The sequence below is a fragment of the Sorghum bicolor genome, chromosome 1, assembly GCF_000003195.3.
Source record: "Sorghum bicolor cultivar BTx623 chromosome 1, Sorghum_bicolor_NCBIv3, whole genome shotgun sequence".
Lineage (NCBI taxonomy): Eukaryota > Viridiplantae > Streptophyta > Magnoliopsida > Poales > Poaceae > Sorghum > Sorghum bicolor.
In genome coordinates, this window is record NC_012870.2 from 13,419,460 (window position 1) to 13,441,938 (window position 22,479).

The window sequence follows — 22,479 nt, forward strand, 5'->3', positions numbered from 1 at the left end:
CACTTGTAGATTTTATTTTTGATTTGTTTGCGGTGATTTCTAAAACTAAACGATTCTATTTCATGTTGGTGCAAGATGCGTTTGTGATAAATATTTCCTTTTCTAGATTGATGATCTGAGTAAATTTTTTCTAACTTATATTGCAGGGATGGGGATCCCATCGGGGATGGATTCCCCGCTCGGGTTTGGGGATGGACTTTGTAATATATGGTTTTTGGTTTAGTTCGTTGCTAGGTCTGAAATCTGGATTCGGTTTAGAGCTCTTTTTTAACTCGATTAGGATCTTTGGCTGATTTGTTCTTTCCTTCTCGTCCCCGTCCAAGCCCTCCACCTCGGCTGCCGCCGACCACTCCGACTCCGCCGACGACTCCGACGAGCAGTCTGGATTTGGATTTGGATGGATTTGCATATTTTGATTCAATCTCGATTTGGTTTTTTGCCTTACATGTAGATTGCAAATTTGGAAAAAAAAACCTTCATTATAGATTTGAGTTACCAGAGGAAGTCTTGTTACCTTCGGAGTGGGAGATTGTTACGGAAGTGGGGAGAAGCCAGACGAAAATTCCGTCCAGACGAAATTTTTGGCTGAAAATATATATATATATATAGAGGTATAGATTATCAAAATCTACCGAAAGCTGTATAGAGGTGTATATTCATTCCTAACAACTCTGCTTGGGACACGTGAATTTCAAACAATTTATACAGGAATTTTCTAGGAATCAATTCAATTTCATAATAAAAAAAATGCATGAAAGAAAAAAAATCCACGTGTTCGCTGTGGCTGTTCGGATCGTAGGATTACTTATTATGAGTATTTAGAAAAGATTGGCTTTAAGTTACCACTCAGTTAATGATTCTTTTACTACAATTATTTGCACGGTACACAAATCTCATCCTTCCATCGGTCTCCCAGATTTTACCGGATCTGCTAAACTCGTCATACTACTTACTATAATAAGATCAAGCGTACTAATTATTCTAATAAGATCATCGAATGCAACGCGAAGCACTTGCACATATAAATAAACAAACCGAGTTCAAGGCTCTAGAGCTGTGATTTATGCTGGCCAACTTCAACTGTGATACCAGCGATGACCTCAGAGCACCGCCTGCTGCATCTCGTGGCTATAATCAAGCAGTGCGTAAGAATAGCTCAGACACATAACAAATTCAAGCCGAAACAAGTCCTACACATGGCAACTGAGCTCAGAGAATGGTTGAATGATAACATCTCTGCAGATCCACCAATGCAGACAAGTCTAGACCATACAGATAGGCAAAATGCAATACTGGTCACAGTCACAAGCCAGTTACTACACCATTGTCACTAAATTTGAAAGAACAAAGAAACTTAAGTAGCACTGGGGTCGCTGACTTCATATTACTTTGCAGTAGTCTCAAATGACGATTGCCTTTGTAGAACCTAGCAGAAACAAGAAATATATCAGTCAGTGGTTTTTGTGCTTACTGAAACAAGAAACATCCAATTAGAGCAGCAAATGGACAAAAAAACAGACGTATTCAATATGATATCCAAACCAAGGTCCAAGGTCTTCCACACCAAATTCAATACTACACTCGCATAGAGAATATACCACACTTGTATGACAATGTATCACACAACTCTATTAACAGATCCTTAATAATAAAAATGCATATGAGAAAATCAGGTTAGAACGATACACCAACAAATAGTGCAGAAAACAAAATTAAAACTTGCTTACCATGTCCATATAACAAAATAGCATATCATTACCAAATTCATCAAGTACCACAGGCTACATTTAACGGGCATTAATCAATCTAGACGAGACAAAATAATTCCAAGGGTCAGGTTATCACACACATAAATCATCATTGTACTCATCAACCAATCAATCACCTAATGGTGAAAACTGAGAATGGAAATCAGCCATAACTGTGAAAAAATCAAAGTCTCATAAGTTTGCACTTTCACAAAAAAAAAGTAATAGTCCATTTGAGCTACATATACGTCCTTCAACATGTCCTCATAAAGTTGTGATTAGGTCTTTGAATTCCAAAGCACAGAATTCCAGATGGGTAGCAGGAGAATAAACCTGTCTCAAATGTTTGAACTTAATTACATAAGCTTAAATCTCTGATGATGAATTGTGCCTCAAGGCAATGAAAGAGTCAAATTTAAGATATGCAATAAGGTTTTTTTTATTAAAAATAGAAAGAAAGAAGGAAGGAAGACAGATCAAACAATAATGAGTTCCCAGATCCCACTGACATAGAAGTATACAACCAGGATGGACTAGCGATGGTCCAGGTTGCTTTGCAAACATAAAATCGAGATCCGGGTACTTGTTTACTTTCTTCAATTGTGAAGCTCTAAGGGCAGTCCCAACACACAGTTTATATGGGTAGTTTATAGGAGAGAGCCAAACAAAATTCCTTTTAGACCTAACCTTTGCAATGCATGGCTTCCATAGTAGTTTCTATGCATAGAAAAATTTAATAACTTCGTACATGCACTACAAAGAGAGACAGAGATTGATCTGCTGTGGCAACTGGCAAGCAAGTGTTTGGCCATCATGCTATTACACTATCGAGTTAAAAAAAGAGTTTAGACTCAACCATTGTGGATATGAAAAATTCACTGCAAAGAAATTTCACGTTTGTTCATATGAAAAATCATTAGGGAACAAGCAAGGCTTTTATTTTGCGCAGAGACAGAACATAAATATACCATAAAAAGTGGGTTACAACAATTGGGGGTCAATTATTTCTTCAGAAACTGAATGGACAACAGTTTCTCCAGTAACTGATTCGAGCCAGTAGCAGAAGCTAATCTAGACTAGTCACAACTTAGCAGAAGTGCAGAACAGAACACATCCTAGCCAAAGCATGCATATAAGAATCATACCATTCAGACCACTAGCGGCAGAAGAATAGGCAGCTAGGCCAACAGCTATGAGCACCGGCGACCAGAGCACCAGTGTTTCACCTTGTACCCAAAGTATGCTTCTATGATCTTTCAACTTGCTCTACTCTAGCTGGTCGATTCATTCTTGCAGAGAAATTGGGATCATGAAACCTTGGGTAAGAGCAATTGGGGATGGATTTTGGCAAGTAGATGATAGGTGGAGCTTGTTCACCAATCAGATGGAGACGGTTTGAGCTGCGCACAAGACTGGCGTAGGATGTGCACCTCCACACATAGTGGACTGTGGTGGCGCATCGGCTGCGGCTGCAGTGGATCCAGAAGCAAAGAGAAAAGGCATGGATGGACACCTGATGTCAGTGTGTGAGACCGGTGTAGGATGTACTCCACACACAGTGGACTGCAGTGGCGCATCGGCTGCGGCTACGGTGGATCGATAAGCGAGGAGAAAAGCCATGAATGGATACCTGCGCATGAGACCAGCGTAGGATGTGCACCTCCACACAGTGGACTGCGGTGGCACATCGGCTGTGGCTGCGTTGGATCCAGAAGCGAGAAGAAAAGGCATGGATGGATACCCGATGTCAGCATGCGCAGGGAGAGGATTTTGGCAGCAGCACTCTCAGCAGCAGGGAGGGAGGTTGTGGGAGCATGGGATCTAAGGCCGATATAAATGATGCCACCATGCCCAACACAGAATGGATTGGATTGTATCTTGCGCCTTCAATGCGCGTTAATACTCTGTTTCTTGATGTAGAAACGGTTTCTCTATTTTCTCTTCTCTCCCTTCAATAAATACTTTGTCACATTAACAAAAATGCTTACCTAGCAGGATAATAAATACACGTAGAAGCTAACCTAGTTTCTGCATTGTGAATGCCCTAACAATTCAAACATAAGAGTAATAAACATTAAATAATACTTAATACCATATCAACAGACACCTAATCAAGACCGCTAACTCAAAGAAACCCACCAGTGAACTAAAACACCTAATGTAACAATTCATCTGGTCAATTCTTCTTGGAATTGCAGAATTTAAACTATGATGACCTAGTGCCACACTGATTTATCCAACAAAGGATGGCGAATCCAAGTCAACAAATCGTTCAATCAGAACCTATAATGCGACAGGAACGAGCTAAAGACCGACTGCGGTTCATCTACCGTGAACACAAAACAAAATCGCTGCGAACCACACGCAATCACAGAGACCTATCAATCCCCACAAGCCTGTTGCGATAAAGGGGGGTCAAACGGACGCAAGGCAACGAATCTCCTATTGAGGGGAGGAGAAGGACCGGGGGAGGGGGGGGGGGGGCCTCACCTTTGGAGGTGGCATGGGAACTGAGGGGCCTAGAGCTCGAGCTTGAGCTCCTGGACATCGCCGTCGCGGGTGAGGAAGTGGAGGATGTAGGGGGCGGCGCGGATGACGGCGGCGCAGGAGGCCATGATGACGAGGTGCGACCGCAGCTGCTTGTACGCAGCCTCCTTGCTCGGGCGACGCGGGACCGCGCCGAGGAACATCTTGTTTCGCGTCTCTTTCTCCGAATCCGATCGGCGGCGAGGGTTTCGAGCTGTGGAGGCTGTGCGGCTTAAACCCTAGGGATCCGATGCGGTTGCTGCAGAGAAGAAGGAGAGGGGGTTCGGGTCGTTTTTACGCGCTGGTCTTTCGGAGTCGAGTGGGCCTCCGGCCCAAATGGGTTGACCGATTGCTATGTCGTTCGCCGTAAAACACATTTTTTGATGTAATTGGTGAAAATTTTATTAAAATCATATTAAAATTTATAAAGGTTTTTTTCAGTTTTTTTTAAAAAAATATAAGTATAGTTTTATAAATGGTTTTCATGATTGCACCAAAAATATGATTTACACTAAATTCTAGAAAACGCCATAACGTAACAAACACAAATCTGGAAAGTGCCCAATGATGATGATGGTGATAATGATGCAAAATAATAAAAGGAGTGAAACGAAACTTTAGTGCACAAAAAAGTCTCAGTTTGTTTTAGGGGTTGCTTAGATAAACACATTCAAACTCAAGAGGGAAATGAACTAACTCCCCAAATCATGAATCTCTCACAATGTTTTTGGCGATTAATCCCTCCATCTCAAAATATTGTTGCCCTAAGTTTAGACTAAATCAAACTTAAAAAAGTTTTATTAGGTTTATATCTATATTTGCATCTCAAATATGGGTTGTTAATAAAATATTTATTATTTCTATTATGATATTTATTACGCAACATTAACATTAGTATCTTTTGTACATATAGTGACAAACTTGATATTGGATTGACTCCAAAGTGATAGTAACATTATTTTTGGAACGAACGAAGTCGGAGAGAATTGAGATGGAAATTTGATATTTAGTCTCATTCGTTTATTTTGCTCGTAAGTCATGATGTACATTGAAGATGCGACTACTAAAAGCACAACTTCCACTCAAATGCCACGTCTGCCTAGGAAGTAAACGATGGGAGCTCGCCATCTAAACTGATCACATTCTCCTTCCCACTAAAACCATTACTCTCATATAACCCAAAAAAATTATCGAAACCTCAATATTTGAACCCTCTCATTCCCTCTTTCCAATTACTCCCAACCAAATGAGCTATCAAGCACACCAATTTACGTGGCATATATAGATTTATCTAACCATAATATTCCGAATACTTCACATTTTTTAAATATTATTAAACGTTGATAATTTTTCATAAAATCAATAATTTAAATTAGTTTGACGTTGATCAAAATTAGAATTGCATTATTTCCCACCGTAGGTAGTACGTTGTTGCCAAGTCTTCACTTTCGTCGTTTGAGACACTTCCAACTCCCGTCGTTGATCGACCTCGTTGTCTCTTGTTTTTCAACTCCAGTGAAATTCAAAGGTATATAATTTCAAACCAGGAATCCTCGCTGGTGACATATTTTGGTGGTATATGTAATAAGCAAGTTGTTTTCAACTTTGGCACAATGTTCAAATCATTCCTTGGTCCATTTTAAGAAATTCTAGAGGGAAAAAAAGAGAAAAGAATGAAAGAAGGCCAGCCGGTGAAGCGGCAACTCAAGTTGATCGTCCAAATTACTACACCCTCTGTTTAAGTTGATCTTTTAAATTAACGTTTTCTGTGTTCTAAATTATAAGCCTTTTTGATTTTTCAAATATATCAAATTTGTTATGATTTAGACAGAATACTAAATATATAGTAAATTTGATGTACCAAAACAGTCAAAATGATCTATAATTTGGAACGAAAGGAATAATAATAATTATTATTTTTTAAAAAAAGAGTCAAGCCGGCAACTCGTGGGCCTTGCTGGGGCCGCCCTGCTGGTACGCCACGATGGACATGGGCTCGACGAGCATCGGCAGCAGCTCGTCCTGGATGCATCCGTACATCTTGCCGCAGTGCGCCTCGACGACCCGGACGAGGTTGGTGACGTCCTGCTTCGCCTGCAGGATCTCCGGCTCCGGCAGCTCAGGCACGTCCGTCGTCTCCAGCAGCTTGGACAGCCGCTCCACGTTGCCCTCCACCTGCTCCTGGTAGTCCTCGAACAGCGCCTGCTTCTTCGCCATGGACAGCGTCGCCGTCGCCTCGGCGTCGAACATGTAGTAGGCGAACGCGTAGGAGCGCGCCAGCACCTGCCGGCACCGCAGCAGGCTCCCGTGCGCGTCGCCCAGCCACGCCGCGTCCCTGGTCAGGACGCCGCCGCTCCGCTCCAGCGTCAGCGCGCGCCCGGCGACCGCCGGCCCCAGCTTGTCGTGCTCCGCCCTGTACGAGAAGTCGTGCGCGTGGAACCGCTGGTAGTAGTGCTCGTACCGCCGCACCTGCCGCTTGGCGTCGTCCACCTTCCTCTTCTCCTCCCCCTTCTCGAAGCGGTTGCAGCTGTGGTTGTTGATCCTAGTCCATGTGTGTGCAAACCCTGTGGCGCCGCCGCACAGCCAACTGCATGCATCAGCGACGAACAGTAGCCATGACTTTTCGGACAAGCGAACAGCGCCATTATAACAGTGAGCGAGGAGATGGAGCTTAGTTTAATTATTACCAGAAATGCTGGCCGCATTGGCAGGTCATAAGGTTGCAGCCGTCGATCTTGTCGATGGGCCTGAAGCACTTGGGGCAGCTCTTGGTGTTGGCGAGGAGCCACCGGACGTTCTCGGCCTCGCCCTGGCTCTTGGCCTCCCAGCGCTCCCACATGGCGCACGGGCACGGCGAGTGCGCGGCCGCGGCGCACCGGAAGCAGAAGCTGACGCCGCAGGGGCACGACACCTCGCACAGCGGCTCCGCCTCGTCGGCGGCGTCCACGCGGATGGCGCGGCCGCAGTGCGGAACGCTGGGGCACCACTTCACGGCGCCGTTGTCGTCCACGTACGACCGGAGGAGCAGGTCGTGGAGCCGCCGTGCCGCGGCGGGGTCCCGGCGGCCCAGGAGCCGCTGCACCACGGCCTCGTCGCAGATGGCGGGGCACCTGAACCCCATGCACCGGATCTGTTTCTTGCCCAGGTCGAGCGCGGCGACGAAGTGCTGCGTCCAGCAGTCGTTGCAGAAGGAGTGGCCGCAGTCCATGGTGGAGACGTGGCGCGGCGACGAGTCCTCGAAACACACCTCGCACAGCACCCTGCTGCTGCTGCTGCTGCTGCTCGTCTCCTGTTGCTGTAGCACGACGCCGGCCTCCATGAGCATGCGTTCTTGCCCTTTCCTCTCCAGGTGGTCACCGAGGCAATCGGTGTTCCACCGGCAGTGGATGAGGAGAGCACGCGCGTGGTGCTGCTTTATGTTGAACAGGCCCATCACCATGGACAGGTCTTGTTGCTGCAGATGTATAGAGGACACAAGGAAGGCTGTACTAATCACTAAACTGATGCTTACTAGAAGATTATATTAAGCAAATATAATAGGTTCACTAATCTCTTAGGGGCTAATAAGGCTCCTTTTCAAATTGAAAGTTGATTATCCAAGCACAAACAGGAATAGGGGAAAGCAGGATAACTATAGTACCATATATAGCACCTCAAATCCTATGGGATGAAAATAAAAACAAAAACAGCTTGCATTAAGCACAAAAACACAGGAATCTGGAAAAAAGAGAGAAGATGTAAAGAAGGTTTTTTAAGAAGTTGACTGATGCTTACTGAGCGTCTCCAAGAGTTTGACAAATTTTACTTGGCAAATCTTGTGATTTGACAAGTGCTTAAACTATATGACAAGTGAAAAAAGATTGTATCTCCAATAGTTTGCCATTTAGGCTTGATAAAATTAAAAAACTAGGCCCACTTCTAAACTAGATGAACTAATTTTTACCATCGCCTCATCTTATCATAGTGTATGCAAAGCTGCTTTTGCTCGGGAACTTTCAATCTATGGCCCTGTGTAGATGCAAAATCTGTTTGGATTTTGACACTATAGTATTTTCGTTTGTATTTGACAAATATTGTCTAATTATAGAGTAACTAGACTTAAAAGATTTGTCTCGTGATTTATAGGTAAAGTATGCAATTAGTTTTTTATCTATATTTAATATTTTATGTATATGTTGCAAGATTTGATGTGACATAGAATCTCTTGTAAACTTTAGAATTTTTAAGTGTATTTAAACATGTCCTATGTGCAACGAGGACATGTGACATCCCTTTCCGGCCATCAGAGTTGATGTGACAAACAATTTGATGCATTTTGATGGGATCACGTGTTGGCCGAAGTGATGCAGTGCAGGGCGTCCCCTCGCCGCTAGGCCGGCCGGTTCTAAACATATGCATTTAATTGGCGCCGAAGATGAGCAGGTGGCGGTCCTACGCAGGATGGCAAGCCAAACTCACACGCAAATATGCGCGGATTCAGCTCAAGATACCAACTCCTCAGATTACACAAAGTCAGTTACCAAGCTGTTGGACCATGATTTTTTATGTTTTGCCAAAACAAACAAGGATAGCAAGTGCTTTTAGCAAACTCTTGAAGATGTTTTAAATTATTACGCATATATAATGTGTTCAAATTGAAAGTAGGATTATCCAAGCATAGGAATCAGAAAGCAGGACTGCAGTCCCGTAGCACCTCATCAGATCCTATGGAATGTAAAAATGAAAATTGTTTTCATGAAGCAGAGAACAAAAGGAATTTGAGAAAGATGTAAAAGGTTTTTTCCAAGAAGCTGGACTAATGTTAGAGATTCTTCAAATTTCTTGTAGTAATAGATTTGTTATGAATTCTGGAGGTCCAATACTTAGGTAGGGCACCCATAGAATTTTTCAAATAGGATTAATTTTAGTACAGGATTCCTCCTTTGTTCATTGTTACAAAGGAGTTACAAACATGAAACACATGTAGGAGAAGGTGCATATTTTGATTGATAAATAACATGTCAGTAATCAGTTAACTCTTAAGAATGCCTAGTCAAGCCAGAACATTACCTGCGCCACCGAAAGAGAGTCCTTCTTAATGGCCTGCAACAAGAGGAACAAAATTGATTTATTGATCTTGTCAAAGTAGCAATAGTAGTTGAGAAAACAACATCAAGAAAAAACTTGTAAAAGAAACCAAGATTGTAATTTTCTTGAGGTCACGGATTAAAGTTTTAATCTTTTTTCTTTTATTTTTTGGTTGAAGCTTTTTTTAGAATTCTCTCTTTTTTTCCTTAACATATACCAATACATTTCTGTCACCAGTCTAGTAGAAGTCTAAACCCAAAGCATGTGAAAACTAAAGATGTATGTGCCCCCAATGAGGGGCCATATACACACAAGATTAAAGTTCTGGTGGTGATACAGGTGAAATTTGTTCTCAGTAATCAGTGATTAAGTTGCACAGAGTTATTAATAATTTAAATTCTCAATGCAAATCATCATAAACAAATACAAAGTTACTGCCATAGTCGGCATTAAATATGGTTCTTAATGCGTATATATTTAGGCCAGTCTTAATGCATATTTCATGGGAGTGTCATGCACATTAAATAGGGTGCCACATAAGCAAAATTGCTGACTTGGCAGAGTCATTAAATGAAGGAGTTTCATCAGATGAGAGAGGAGTTTCATCCCCATGAAACTCTTGTGGCTCGGTTACCTAGTTTATAGTCTTGTTAACTGTATCATGAAACTATGCATTGAGACTGGCCTTAGTACCAGTGACCGAATGACGACTTCCAAACTTTTCAATGAGCTAGTGTGTTTCAGCCAAGGTCTTATTACGTAAATAAGCTCCACCTAAAAAAATGTTGTTAGCTTACATGATTTATTATGCAAGTTACGGAACCTCGAATGTATCTTATTGTTTTCACTTTCAAAGGTGTATACAGAAGGATTAAACCAAACCAAGTTCGTTTTATTACTTGGTTTGTTTCAGGAAAGAAACATTGGTTTCTATTAAAACACTAAATTGAGATTAAATTAGTCATCACAAGCAAAGCCAACTGGGCAAGAATTTATGAAATCAACTGCTTAGTATCGATAATACTAGCACTGGCGGAGCTACCCATCGACCAACCTGGACGCCCCCCCCCCCCTCCCGCCCAAGAAAAAATTGTAAAGAGTTCAGCTCATTCAAATGTTTTGGATGTTCAAAGATGCAACAAATCAACAATTTCACTATGGTACGTACTGATCCGTCTAGAAGTCTAGCTAGAATCAAACACAAGCCTTCATGATCTTGAACTATTGATTGCAAACAACACAAGCCGCATCTAATTGCTTGAAGGCACCATGATAATATACTCCGTCGCTCACTAGTGTTGCCATACCACGTGGTAACCGCAACCTAACTATTGCTATACTGTAACAATTGGCCCTCCATTGGATTGACTGCGAGCTTCGCCACTGAATACTAGTGCATGATAAACTTTTTTTAACCTTTGTTTAATTTTGTAGATTATTATAATTGCAACGACGACGAGAGGATTTGTAATAAATAGGGACACGATCAAAGGCCGCCGGATTCGATCAAATCAAAGTTTTTTTATGCGTGGCGGATTCAGTCAAGATTTAAGACACTTATAATGGGAACCACAAAAGTTGGAGAGTCGCTGTCACTCACCGAAATCTGCAGGGACCGCCGCGGCGGCATGTCATCCTCCTCCTGGTCCTGCCACCCCTCATCCTCATCGTCGTCCCCCGTCACCAGCTCCTCGTCTTCATCACTGCCGTAGAAGTCGCTAGTATTGTACATGCGCGGCGGATGGTGCGGCATCTTGGTCGCTTGTGGCGCAACAGGCGAGGTATGTAGGCTGCGAATTCAGGTCGGTGGCTGGCGGCGCGGCGGGCGAGGGAATAGGAATTCGTTAGAATGGGCAGAGTCGCAAGTTAGCGGCGGCGTCCCGGTTTTATCACCACGGCATGCGGCCGCTCTGTCATGCGTCTCCTATTTCATCAGGATTCGTGATGGTCGAGACAGCCCATCTGTTTCCAAGGTTCAATTCCCAGACTGCTTATTCTCGTTCGATTCCTGTTTCTCCATCTCTATTCCTAACTTAAATTCCTTTCAATTCCCGTCTAGAACTTTAGTCCTTGTTTAGATTCAAAAAGTTTTTGACACTGTAGCACTTTCGTTCTTATTTGATAAACATTGTCTAATCATGGAGTAGCTAGATTTAAAAGATTCGTCTCACGATTTACAGTCAAACTATGCAATTAGTTTTTATTTTTATCTATATTTAATGCTTCATGCATGTGCCGCAAGATTCCATGTGACGAAGAATCTTAAAAAGTTTTTTATTTTTTGGGTGAACTAAACAAGGCCTTAGTTCAAAAAAATGAAAAAAAAATAGATTCCCCATCACAGCGAATCTTGCGGCACATATATGGAGTATTAATATAAATAAAAAATACTAATTGCACAGTTTGTCTGTACTTTGCGAGACGAATCTTTTGAGCCTAATTAGTTCATGATTGAACAATATTTATCAAATACAAACAAAAGTGCTACAATGTCCATTTAGTTCCAAAAAAATTGCAAAATGGACATTGTAGTATTTTCGTTTGTATTTGATAAATATTGTCCAATCATGGACTAACTAGGCTCAAAAGATTCGTCTCGCAAATTATAGGCAAACTGTATAATAAATTATTTTTTATCTATATTTAATACTTCTTGCATACGCCACAAGATTTGATGTGATAAAGAATCTAAATTTTTTGTAAATTTTTTCAAGAACTAAATAAGACCAGAGTGCCTAAAAAAAAATTGGAACTAAACAACCTTGCTCACCTTTCTTATACCTCTATCTTCTCCCTCGGTCAGACACTCCTCTCTCTCTCATCCAACAATCGTCTCTCTTTATCCCTCTTTTTCTCTCTCTCTCTTCCTCTCTCTCCCTCAGATCCGACACTCGTCTCTCTCCAAATTTGAGCAATTTGTTTCCCCTTTCGAGCTCTTTCTCTCTCTCCAGAAAGCTCTCGGCCTCTTTCTGCCAAACGCTCTAGAGTCCCATCTCTCTCCCGTTCTTTTTCCATTTTTTTTACAATATTGGTTTATTTAAATTCAACTTACCAATAAGCTACCGTAGTTCCGATTTATATTCTAGCTTGCATTTTCTGCTACAATGTCAATTTTTCCCTTCTCTTCCCCAATATTTTTTATCTTAGTTTATTTTTAATCCAAGTTACCTGACCTGCTGCAGTTTTGATTCGTGTTCTGGCTTGCATTCTTTTGCTCTCATCTCTTGATTCTTTTCCCTTCTCTTCCCCAATATTTTCTTATATGAGAAATTTTACAATGGTTGAAAAAAACATGGACCATCCATTGTCTACGATCGGACGGTGGAAAAGTAGGAAGAACCGAAGCGAAAGTACGTGGAAGTACAAATAGTAGGAGAAAGTACCAGATTTGATAGGACCGGTACCAAAATATGTGGTACCATATCTTTTTTTTATTTTCATTTTTTTCGAATAAGGGCTATTCTGTCATTTCAATGTGGCCATTAAAGGGTAGAAAAGAGATTTTCCATGTCTTATACGAAGGGTCATCCACTCATCCGGCTTCTCGTACTTGGGCATGGCGTTGCATCTCTCTCCCCACCGGCAGGTGTGGCCAGAGCGGAGTGCTCTGCAGTGCGGCGGCGGGGAGTGCGGGGCGGGCGGGGCGCCGGATCCCGAGCGAGCTGCTCCTGCCGGTGAGTGCACCCGCGCACGCTTGTTGGATGCGCTAGGACGCGAGTTCTGGTGAGCCTCGGTGGAGGTGCGGTGGCCGGAGTGCGACGGGGACGGCTGTGACTCCGGAGCGCGGCGGTCTGGGACTCTTGAGCGCGGCGGCCGGTGCTGGGCGCGGCCCCGATGGGCGTGGTCGGCGCGGGCATGGCGAGGCTGGAGAGCTGGGCCTAGGATTGCATCGTCGAGGTATGAACATTCCTGGCTTATCCCTTGCATTTGGGTGGAAGAAGAATACAAAAAAAGATCTAGTTTACATTGAGTTTGTGGCCAGGTGCAAATTTGGTCAAGTTTAGATAGAGGTCTAGTATTTGCCTGTATCTTTTTAATTTGTTAGCGTTGGCAAATTTGGCATTGGTTTTTTATTACAGAACTAACTAGGACCGAATCTGACATGAGTACATGAGTAACTAGCATCAGATAAAATCTTACTCTTCTGAAAATCGAGTTTGGAAGCCAAATTGTTGAGCACTCGTTCCCTGGTTAGCTGACAGGATTGCATAGTTGTTCTGTAGTTAGCAATCAAAGGAGCAGTGCCTGCTCATGACGTGCTGGTCTCTGTTCTAGACTTGTAGCAGGTGTTGGAGTTGGAACAACCCACGGCTTCGTCAATACACCCAGACCCAATCCCATCCCCACACTGAATCTTCTTTTTCTTTACTTTCATCCACAATCTTCCCGGGTTTCTCTGACAAAGATAGTAAGATGGGTGAATCATTTGTTGTCAATATTGGTTGTCAAAAAACAGTTGCTCTTTTAAAGCTTGCGTTGCGTGTGTGAATGAGGGCAGCAGGTATCATGCTGCAGTTTGGCTTTCGTTTTGCTAGATTTATGTGAAAACTGTGGGAGCTCCAATGATTACCTTGCTTTGTTTAAACATAAACATCTCATAGAAACAATAATACCAAGCTGGACATTGAACATAGGCCAATTATCTCTTAGTATATAGAAATTACAGGCTGAACACAAATAATGGAAATAGTAACATTATTACATATAGAGTCGATAATGTAACTTAAAATTTCTTGTAGGGGCTCAACTGCAACGGTCCTGGATTAGAGACCCTGCGATTTGGGCGTTCGACACGATTAGCAATAGACGCGGTGGTTAACTGGTCTTTCACAGACATTGGAGTTTTGTCGTTCTTCTTTGGGCGTCCCCGTTTTCTTTTATTTGAGGTATTGGAGTTGCTGGCATCTATAGGATTGCTGATCTCTTTGACATCGTCGTCAGCAGCCTCATTCTTCTTTGGGCGACCCCGTCCCCTTTTATCTGAGGAATGGGAGTTGCTGGCATGTATAGGATTGTTAATCTCTTTGACATCGTCATCAGCCGCCTTACTCATGTCTTCTTGCTGAACTTCAGCACATTTTGCATCGTAAGCCTCTTTCTGAAAGTTCAAATGAGACATGTTAGATACAACGAACAAGTATTGAACCCATGATAAGAATGTGATACATTGTTATACCACGTACCGTAATAAGGTCCTTATATGAGCCTAATCGAAGCTTGTTGCAATCAGATCGCAGGAGTGCGGAGCTAATTTTCCTTTTGAAAATATGTATGTGGGTCTGAATTTCAGAAGAACTAACATGATGTTTAAAAAGTGCCAGTCTATGTTTTAGTGATTAGATATATGTAGTCTATAAATAATATAAGAGTGACCTGTGTGAAATGTTCTGTCATCTTGTCCCCATCCCATGCCATCATGTACTTAAGGACGAATGCACCACAAGAATGGCTGCAGGTATATAATGTTAAATAAGTATAGTAGAGAAATAAATTTTATAGGAAAAGTATAATATATTACCCATCTGTTTGTTGTGGTATGTTAGAATACATTTCTGTTTCCCACTGCATAATATTGATAGCTTGGGTTACTGAAACATTACCAACGGCAATAGCAAAGTCAATGCACTCTTGTATGTTGCCCACCTATTTTATTGTTCGACATATGATTAGTTAGATGTGTAAAAGCTATGTGTTAATTGTGTTGTGTATGTAACTAATATAATAAGCGTACTTACCAGTGTATGTTCTTTGACCACATCTCTAGTATGGGGGTTGGAGGCTAGGGAGTTAAGGATTTGAATCTCTCCTTTTAAGAAATTCAGTACTAATAGGACCCAGTGGTTGTCATTTACATTCATTGGGACAAATATCTATAGAAAATGGGTGTAAGTACTAATAGGGGAGATATAAGTATAGAGATTTAAATGAAATTATACATACCAAATTCTTTCCAATACATTTGTTTGCAATTAGGTTAGCCCATGTTGTTGTTTGTTTTGCATTGTCTATGCCTCCAGTTTCACCTAACAACTTTCGAGCCTGCAAAGTTGTTATGAATGATGTGGAATCGGTCTCCACACTGCTTATATGTGCGTAAGCATTGATAACCTGAGGTTTGAAATGTAGGTAACATCACACATATGTAGACAAGATGATTTAGATGCACTGAAAAGGTCTAACCTGATCATATATGAAGCCATCTGTGACATTTTTCTGTAAGTGTTCAATTGTGAGGACATAGTCATCTATTTGAACAACTTCAGCCTTTGAGTAACTATATGTTAAGAAATAGAAAGCCTCTGTGTCCTCTGTAGTGATGAGGTAATCCTTGTCGAATGCAGGCTTCCGTGGTCCAATTTGATGAGTGGGAGCATGTCGAGGCTCCTTATTTTCTGCCATAATCTTATCCTGGAAAGCAGGCTTGTGTGGTGCAATTTGATTTGTGGGAAGGTCTAAAGGCACCTTATTATCTGCCATAATCTTATCCTGTCTAGTAGATGCTTCCTCAGGTTCTTTGCCCTCCTCTTTGAATTGATATTGTTGAAAGAATACTGTACAATTTTGTGGATGTAGACTCGATGGTTCCTGAAAAATAGATTGTCAATGAGGGCCAAACAGTTGGTCGTACAAAGAAAATGTCCAAAGTATACCTGGATGTATGCAGCCTTCGACATAGACTGTAGATTTGCCTGCAGTAGTTGCCTCAATTCCTGTCACAGGAAACTTTCAGTCGGACTGTTATATAAGAATCAATTGATTAAATCACTGTGTTAAAATAGCATACCTGAAATTCCTGTTTTAATTCAGCAAAATCATCCTCTAGCTTAGATATTCTCATTCCTACAACACCCCCCATTTTTATTTCTGCTATCGCCTCGCCGTGTGCAAGAAGTTTGGCATCAAGTTTATGCTCTAGGGACATGAATTGTCTACCCATATCATTCTGAAATACTAGATGATTGTTGTTCATACGTTGTACTATTTGCTCCATCTGTGCCATAAATAGGAGTACAAGTTGATTAGAGATACATTATAAATGTAGTAAATAAACAAAGCAAGTTGGTCTGATAGGTTTACCTGTTGCTTATTGATACTCTGTTCTAGTGAACGTGGCTGATAGCTGACACCTTCATGTGCATGTATACGTTCATTTGCTGAACTGATAGGCATGGTTTCATCAAATTTAGTGTGTCCTATGATTTGAGCTATGTTCATAACAACCTTGAAAAGGTGGCCAAAGTTAGGATTGAAGGAGAGAATAGAACATATATAATTTTGTGTACTCAAACTTACAATTCCATCGTCTATTTTGTTTTTTCTACCAGCTTCCGTTCTTACTTTAGCTGTGCTTTCATCCTATCTTGCCATCAGTGGTGGTGGGATTGGGGCATAGGTAAAACCGTGGTGGCTATATGGATGCACATGCTCCCAGTACCAGAACTACATGTAGGAAACATTAGTGATGCTATAGGAAATTGAATCATACTCCAGACGACTATGTAAGACTTACTTGCAGCAGTGTTAAATTCCCCTGTAAATTAACTTGTTCGCCATGGTTGAAATTATGAATTGAGCTCAGCAGATGAGTCAAAGTGAATTGACCCCAATTAAACTTTGCAATGTTGCTCGCGTCCTCAACCACCGACAAATATTTGGAGTCTACATAATCCTTTGTTGTCGGTGCTAGGAGAACTCCAATTGCGAACAAAACAAATACCCTAATGAAGTCATCGTCTGGTTCTTTATCTTTGGATTCAGTAAGAATTTGCAATAGGTCAGTAGTCCATATTCTGTTCCCACTTCCATAAGCAATGATCAAGTTTATGTTTGGTTTTGTTTTTGTCCAACTAAATACATCCAATCCTTGTATGGGGAGGTCCATTATTTTGAGTACATCCTGTGATGTCATAGGTATATTCTGACCACATATATGGAATCGCTGATTCTTGTAGTCAAGACGCTTAGCAAGCTTAATCAATATCATACGACGAAGGGTCACTGGGTTCAAATGTAGGAGCCCTCCAAGGCCACAATGTTCAATAGCTTTTTTGTGTTTATCTGATAAGCCTTTAACCATGTTTCCAAATCTGAATGGTGAGCATACTAGATGCATTTTAGAATGTTTGCTGACAATCTGCAACAGACATGAATGCTACCTAAGTTACGAGATATTGAACTAATTCTACATGAATAAATCATTGTCAACAAGTATACCTCGTCATCACTATCTGGTAGCGGCGATTCATTGGCTAATTGGATACCTGGTCCAACCACTGGTGCGCGTGGTGCAGAATTCTTCATGGTCAAAGTAGGTTGATTTTCATGACTGTCAGGTATGATGCCGTCAGTTCTTGAAGCGTTGCCATCGCTTCGTGTCAACACCGACGCTTCCATCATGTGTACAAATTTGGCCAAGGCTTTTTTGTTCCTAGAAAATCAGCACAGATTACATGTAGAAGTTGATTGTAGTACAAAGAAAATACATAAGGCTGATCATACTAATGTTAAGCACCTCTTTGATGTAACAGCAGATGTGGTGAAGGGCAGGAGGATGTTGGAGGCCGAGCGTGGCTTGACAGCGGCGAGGCAGAGATGTAGACTGATCGGCACACCTCCGCCTGGTGACTGGTGATCCGTTGACACACGATCGTTGCTTCACGGCGGCGAGCAGGTGATAGAGACCATTCCTAAGGGAGGCGACAGAATGAAGCCAGGAGTTGGCTTCGACGTGTTTCACCGTGTTCACTGTTTTTTAGGAAACAATGTGATTACTATTTTTTGGGAATGACAATACCATCTTAGTCAGTCAACCACATATACAAAAGACTTATTATGAATCAACCTTAAACATTAAGTGAAAAAAGGACAACATGCCGTGTTTACAATCACAACGTCAAACCCCTCAGGTTTTCACAAAAAAATGCAGAAGCAAGGAGCCCGGAGTTCATGGTACTTGGAAGGTCCTTCAGTATTCCTTCTTGCCAAAGTTTTTGCACCACAGCTGACATGGGAATTGATGAACTGACTGATGCGAGCATTGCTGCATAAAGTATTATATAACATTTGTTAGCACTGTGATTTTGACATTCTAGACATGGGAATTGATGAACTGACTGATGCGAGCATTGCTGCATAAAGTATTATATAACATTTGTTAGCACTGTGATTTTGACATTCTATTTTAAAAGAAAATAAAATGTCTCCAGCCTAAAAAAAGACCAATCTCTGGAACCTGAATTGCCATTACAGACAACAATTTTTGAGTGAGTCTGCTCAGTATATCCTGCTCTCACAGGTGCACAAGATGCTAATTTTTCAGTGCTATAAAAGAATTACAATTACAGACAATTCACAAAGGGTCAGCCATGAACTTCGACAAACTACAAGGTACAATTAACAAGTGGCAGCTGGTAAGTGGTACCCCGACATACCTTGATGGAGAACGCAGCCAACAAGCACAATCATCCTTAAGCATCAAAATCCTCAGGGAGCTTGGTCTCCTACAGATCAACATAACTTAAGATACAAACTGCACAATTATAATGACAAACTTGAGCATCAGAATGATTTAAACTATAAATTATTTACTAATTTAGCACCTCTTTTCTCCTCGAGCATGTACGCCTATTGTGACCCACGTCCTTACAAAGAGTACATTTCACCTTTCCTCGTTCCTTCTTATTTACTGCCTTCAGCTTTTTCTTCGGAGCACCTCTTCCTGGCACATGCATTGGATCTAGAACCTTTCCACAATCAGCTTCCAGTGCTTGAGCAACCATCGGACCATACCTAATCTTTTCATTTCCACTACCACTTGGTGATTTCATATCAGTTTCATCTAGTAAAACGTGCTTCAGTCGCTGATATGATTGACTAGACTGAGCCGCCCTGAAGGATGCTGCGTGATTCAAATTCCGTAGATCACGGTACCTAACTAGACTTTTAGAATAGTCATATATGTTGCTCTTCCTTATTGGAGGAAATGCACACTTTGCACTCCTCGTCCACCTGTCAAGAACACAACACTTAGGGAGACTGTCTACATGCAGAAGTTGTAATACATGAAATATATGTGAACAAGGAGTGCCAACACATTCTAGCTTCTGGCAAGAACAAGCAATGTCGTTCAAACTGCCTTCTACCATGTTGCAATGCACCTCATACTTGGTGTCCATTTTATCCTTCTTAGCCACAATGAAAGTAGTATCACACCCATCAAGAATGTCGCTGACCACACATTTATTTGCTGCATGTATACTCCACTGAACCAAGGCAAAAATTGTTGGTGTGAATTGATTTGAAGCATCTACCTCAATTTTTGAAGCATCCTTTCCTGTGAAAGGCTTAAAGTGCAGCGCTATACTGTCCTGCTTAGCCTCATTCCTGCGCAACCCAGAAAGGCAACGCTCATAATGAAGGAACATGTCAAACAATGACATTTTCCTATCGAGACGTGTATGCAGCACAGAGTTTAGGCTCTCACTCCGTTGGTTACTCCTTAATCCTAAGAAACAACGTCCAACCTGATAAGCAGCACACCACAGGTGCCTCATCTGATACATCTGATGCAACCACGACTCCTCACTTGTAACTTTGTGCCTTTCCAAAAACTCATGCCATTTCCTCTCACTATCTTCTACGCAAAAAGTTTCATATAGAAAAGACCTAAATTCTTCCTTAACCTTATCATCATGCAAATTACGAACTATATTCTGCTCAATATGCCATACGCACAACCTATGGTTTGTATTTGGCCAAACTACCCTTATTGCTCTCTGCATTGCAAGGTCTCCATCAGTGATCACAGACACCGGGTGCTTCTGCGACATGGCCTCTGAAAAAGTCCGCAGCATCCACTCATATGACTCACCAGTCTCATGAGAAATAACTCCACAACCAAAAATAACAGTGCTCCGGTGGTGATTTAAACCCACAAATGGCACAAATGGCAAGTTGTATCGATTGGTTTTATATGTGCTATCAAACACAACCACATCACCAAAAGCTTCATAGTCTAGCTGAGACTGACTATCACACCAGAACAAACCCTGAAGATGATTGTCCCCATCAACAAAAAACTTGAAGAAAAACTCAGGATCTTTTTCTTGCCTTGCCTTCAGGTGACGGATCACTGTTTCTGCATCACCAGCGGCAATTGTCTCCTTCTTATAGCGATAGCAGAAATTGTACAAGTCCCTACTAGTACAACCGACATTATCATAACCACCATACTGCAGTTCCAGAATATCCATAATCTGGTGCTTGCAGATTCCCGAAATTTCCATCTCCACAATATCGGCCTTTTGCTCATCACTGATTCTTCTGTGCGAACGTAGGAAACATACAAGGTCCCTTGTCGCTAGCGTATGGTTGTGCCCATCGATGAAGTCCTTCACAAACCACCACCCTGCTTCCTGGTCACGCGCAATGACCAATTTGGCTTCACATCCAACCCGGCTGATGTCCCGTGGCCTCCTTTTCTTAGTTTCCTTGGCCATATACTTCTCTTCACGAAAACCTTGCCGACTGCACACAAACTTCCTCAGGACTATCTCAGTTTTTGCATCGTCCCACTCCACATAGCTTTTCCTCACACTGAATCCTTTATCAAATGCATATTTGTTATAAAACTCGAAGGCTTCGTCTTCGCTACCAAACAATTTCCTTACAATTTCCTCATATTCCAGTATAGACTCGGCACTATAATCGGCCATCTCTTCCCTTCAAAAAATTATTAGAAGACCACAAGAAGTCTCCACCCCTCTTTGTACTTCACAAATCCTACAACCAGATTGCATAATGCACAAGTAGTCGATCAATACATCCCTAACTCTTACTGCATACATCTATAAGATGCATAAACTGAACTAAATCAAATATAATCATACAACAACTAGATAACAAATTAAATCATGGTAAAGAACAGTCAGGGTTACAGATTTTGGGAAAACTTAATAACACTAAGAAAAAGAAAAATGCAGAGGGGAAGAAGCTCTAACCATCTCCAGGAAGGCCGCAAGGGGCGTCTGGACCAGGGGCGCTGAGGGCCTGGCCGGCTGAGGCTGGAGCTAGGGGACGGGACGCCGGGACGCGTCAGCAGCCTGCCACCGGGGTCGGCGCTCGCTGGGGGACGGGGCGCAGGAGTGGGGGCTTGCCGGGACTGATGGGGAAGGGGACCAGCAGTCGCGCCGCTCCAGTGCGTCGTGAACTAAGCGAACGTGGGGGAATGGAGGCTTCCGACTAGCTGTGGCAGCTAGTTGCCGAGGTGTACAACGGCGGCGGGCGGACGACGGGTGCGGGTGGCCGATGGAGCGGATTCGCGGCAGGCGCAAGCATCTGCGCGGGCGGACGAGCGGCGGCGTGCGGTCGCAGAATGTCATCTCCGTGCGTGCGGTAGAAGGAGGTAGATTGGGCTGGGTCTAGGCTGATAGGCCCATAAAGTCTAATTCCAAAAGACCACACTCTCAATTACTAAAATACCCACTGTAATATATTTCTTATTTAATTAGAAAAAAAATGAAAGTACCAGGAAGTACCTCGGTACTTTCCCAACCATTGTAAAACATATCTTTCTTATATTGGTTTATTATTTAAATCTTACCAAAAACCTAAATGTCGTGACATATTCCCTGCTCACCTCATTAGGTTATTAGTAGTGAAGTTCACTTCTTCCTGCCTCTTTTTTTAGATTGTTTTTGCCATAGATTCAATATTATTTTCTTCCTGACTATCACTGGGTCTTCAAGAGAAATGCCGCTCCCAGCTGCACTGTTTTTTTTTTGTCAGAACTCTGTTAAGCAATACTCCTATAGCACATCACTTTGTCTATTCACTTATAAAGAGTCAAACAACAATCATATGTAGCAGAAATATGTTTCACTTATAACCCAGGTACAATTTGTTTTCATGAAATCAAGTTTTTTGATATAAATATGTTTCTCTTAATCATAGCTTTTTGATATTGATGAAGTGCTCGTGCAGTTGATTATTTTTCCAACTTAATATGTTAGATAAGTTTTCTTGATTAGGATATGTGATATTGATGTACTGCTGTTAATAAGGTTTGAATTGTTTTTGTTATACAAGGTTTACTTAAGTTTTAACTTGTAGTCTATTCAAAGAACTAAGTCTACTAATG

At 42.0% G+C, this 22,479-nt stretch overlaps 3 protein-coding genes and 1 long non-coding RNA gene across 7 annotated transcripts; all 4 read right to left on the reverse strand.

The window, feature by feature from the left end:
* On the reverse strand, positions 1,147-4,551 carry LOC8062480. Its single transcript, XR_002449298.1, has 2 exons — positions 4,239-4,551; positions 1,147-1,426 (listed from the first exon to the last, which is right to left on the reverse strand). It is a non-coding gene; the product is annotated as an uncharacterized LOC8062480 (long non-coding RNA).
* On the reverse strand, positions 6,141-11,094 carry LOC8062481 (probable E3 ubiquitin-protein ligase ARI2). The gene is made up of 4 exons (XM_002466744.2): positions 10,942-11,094; positions 9,324-9,356; positions 6,962-7,728; positions 6,141-6,861 (listed from the first exon to the last, which is right to left on the reverse strand). The coding sequence occupies exons 1-4, from the start codon at positions 11,092-11,094 to the stop codon at positions 6,207-6,209; spliced, it is 1,608 nt and encodes a 535-aa protein (XP_002466789.1). The 3' UTR covers positions 6,141-6,206.
* Positions 13,942-17,990, reverse strand: LOC8062482. 3 transcript variants are annotated; one of them, XM_021465407.1, is made up of 14 exons: positions 17,854-17,990; positions 17,556-17,769; positions 16,852-17,475; positions 16,635-16,781; positions 16,419-16,562; positions 16,126-16,332; positions 15,992-16,051; positions 15,522-15,926; positions 15,282-15,449; positions 15,077-15,211; positions 14,860-14,984; positions 14,715-14,790; positions 14,525-14,620; positions 13,942-14,439 (listed from the first exon to the last, which is right to left on the reverse strand). In XM_021465407.1, exons 5-14 carry the CDS (start codon positions 16,554-16,556, stop codon positions 14,065-14,067), a joined length of 1,785 nt encoding a protein of 594 aa, XP_021321082.1. In that variant the 5' UTR covers positions 16,557-16,562; positions 16,635-16,781; positions 16,852-17,475; positions 17,556-17,769; positions 17,854-17,990; the 3' UTR covers positions 13,942-14,064. The 3 variants fall into 3 exon arrangements, with proteins under 3 accessions (XP_021321082.1, XP_021321095.1, XP_021321090.1); XM_021465420.1 differs by having other exon boundaries at positions 13,960-14,439; positions 14,860-14,903; XM_021465415.1 differs by having other exon boundaries at positions 13,960-14,439; positions 16,419-16,781.
* On the reverse strand, positions 17,853-21,729 carry LOC8062483 (protein FAR1-RELATED SEQUENCE 5). Of its 2 annotated transcripts, none has more exons than XM_002466746.2 (4): positions 21,341-21,729; positions 18,941-21,122; positions 18,773-18,841; positions 17,853-18,381 (listed from the first exon to the last, which is right to left on the reverse strand). In XM_002466746.2, exons 2-3 carry the CDS (start codon positions 21,053-21,055, stop codon positions 18,809-18,811), a joined length of 2,148 nt encoding a protein of 715 aa, XP_002466791.2. In that variant the 5' UTR covers positions 21,056-21,122; positions 21,341-21,729; the 3' UTR covers positions 17,853-18,381; positions 18,773-18,808. The 2 variants fall into 2 exon arrangements, with proteins under 2 accessions (XP_002466791.2, XP_021321074.1); XM_021465399.1 differs by lacking the exon at positions 17,853-18,381 and adding an exon at positions 18,415-18,469.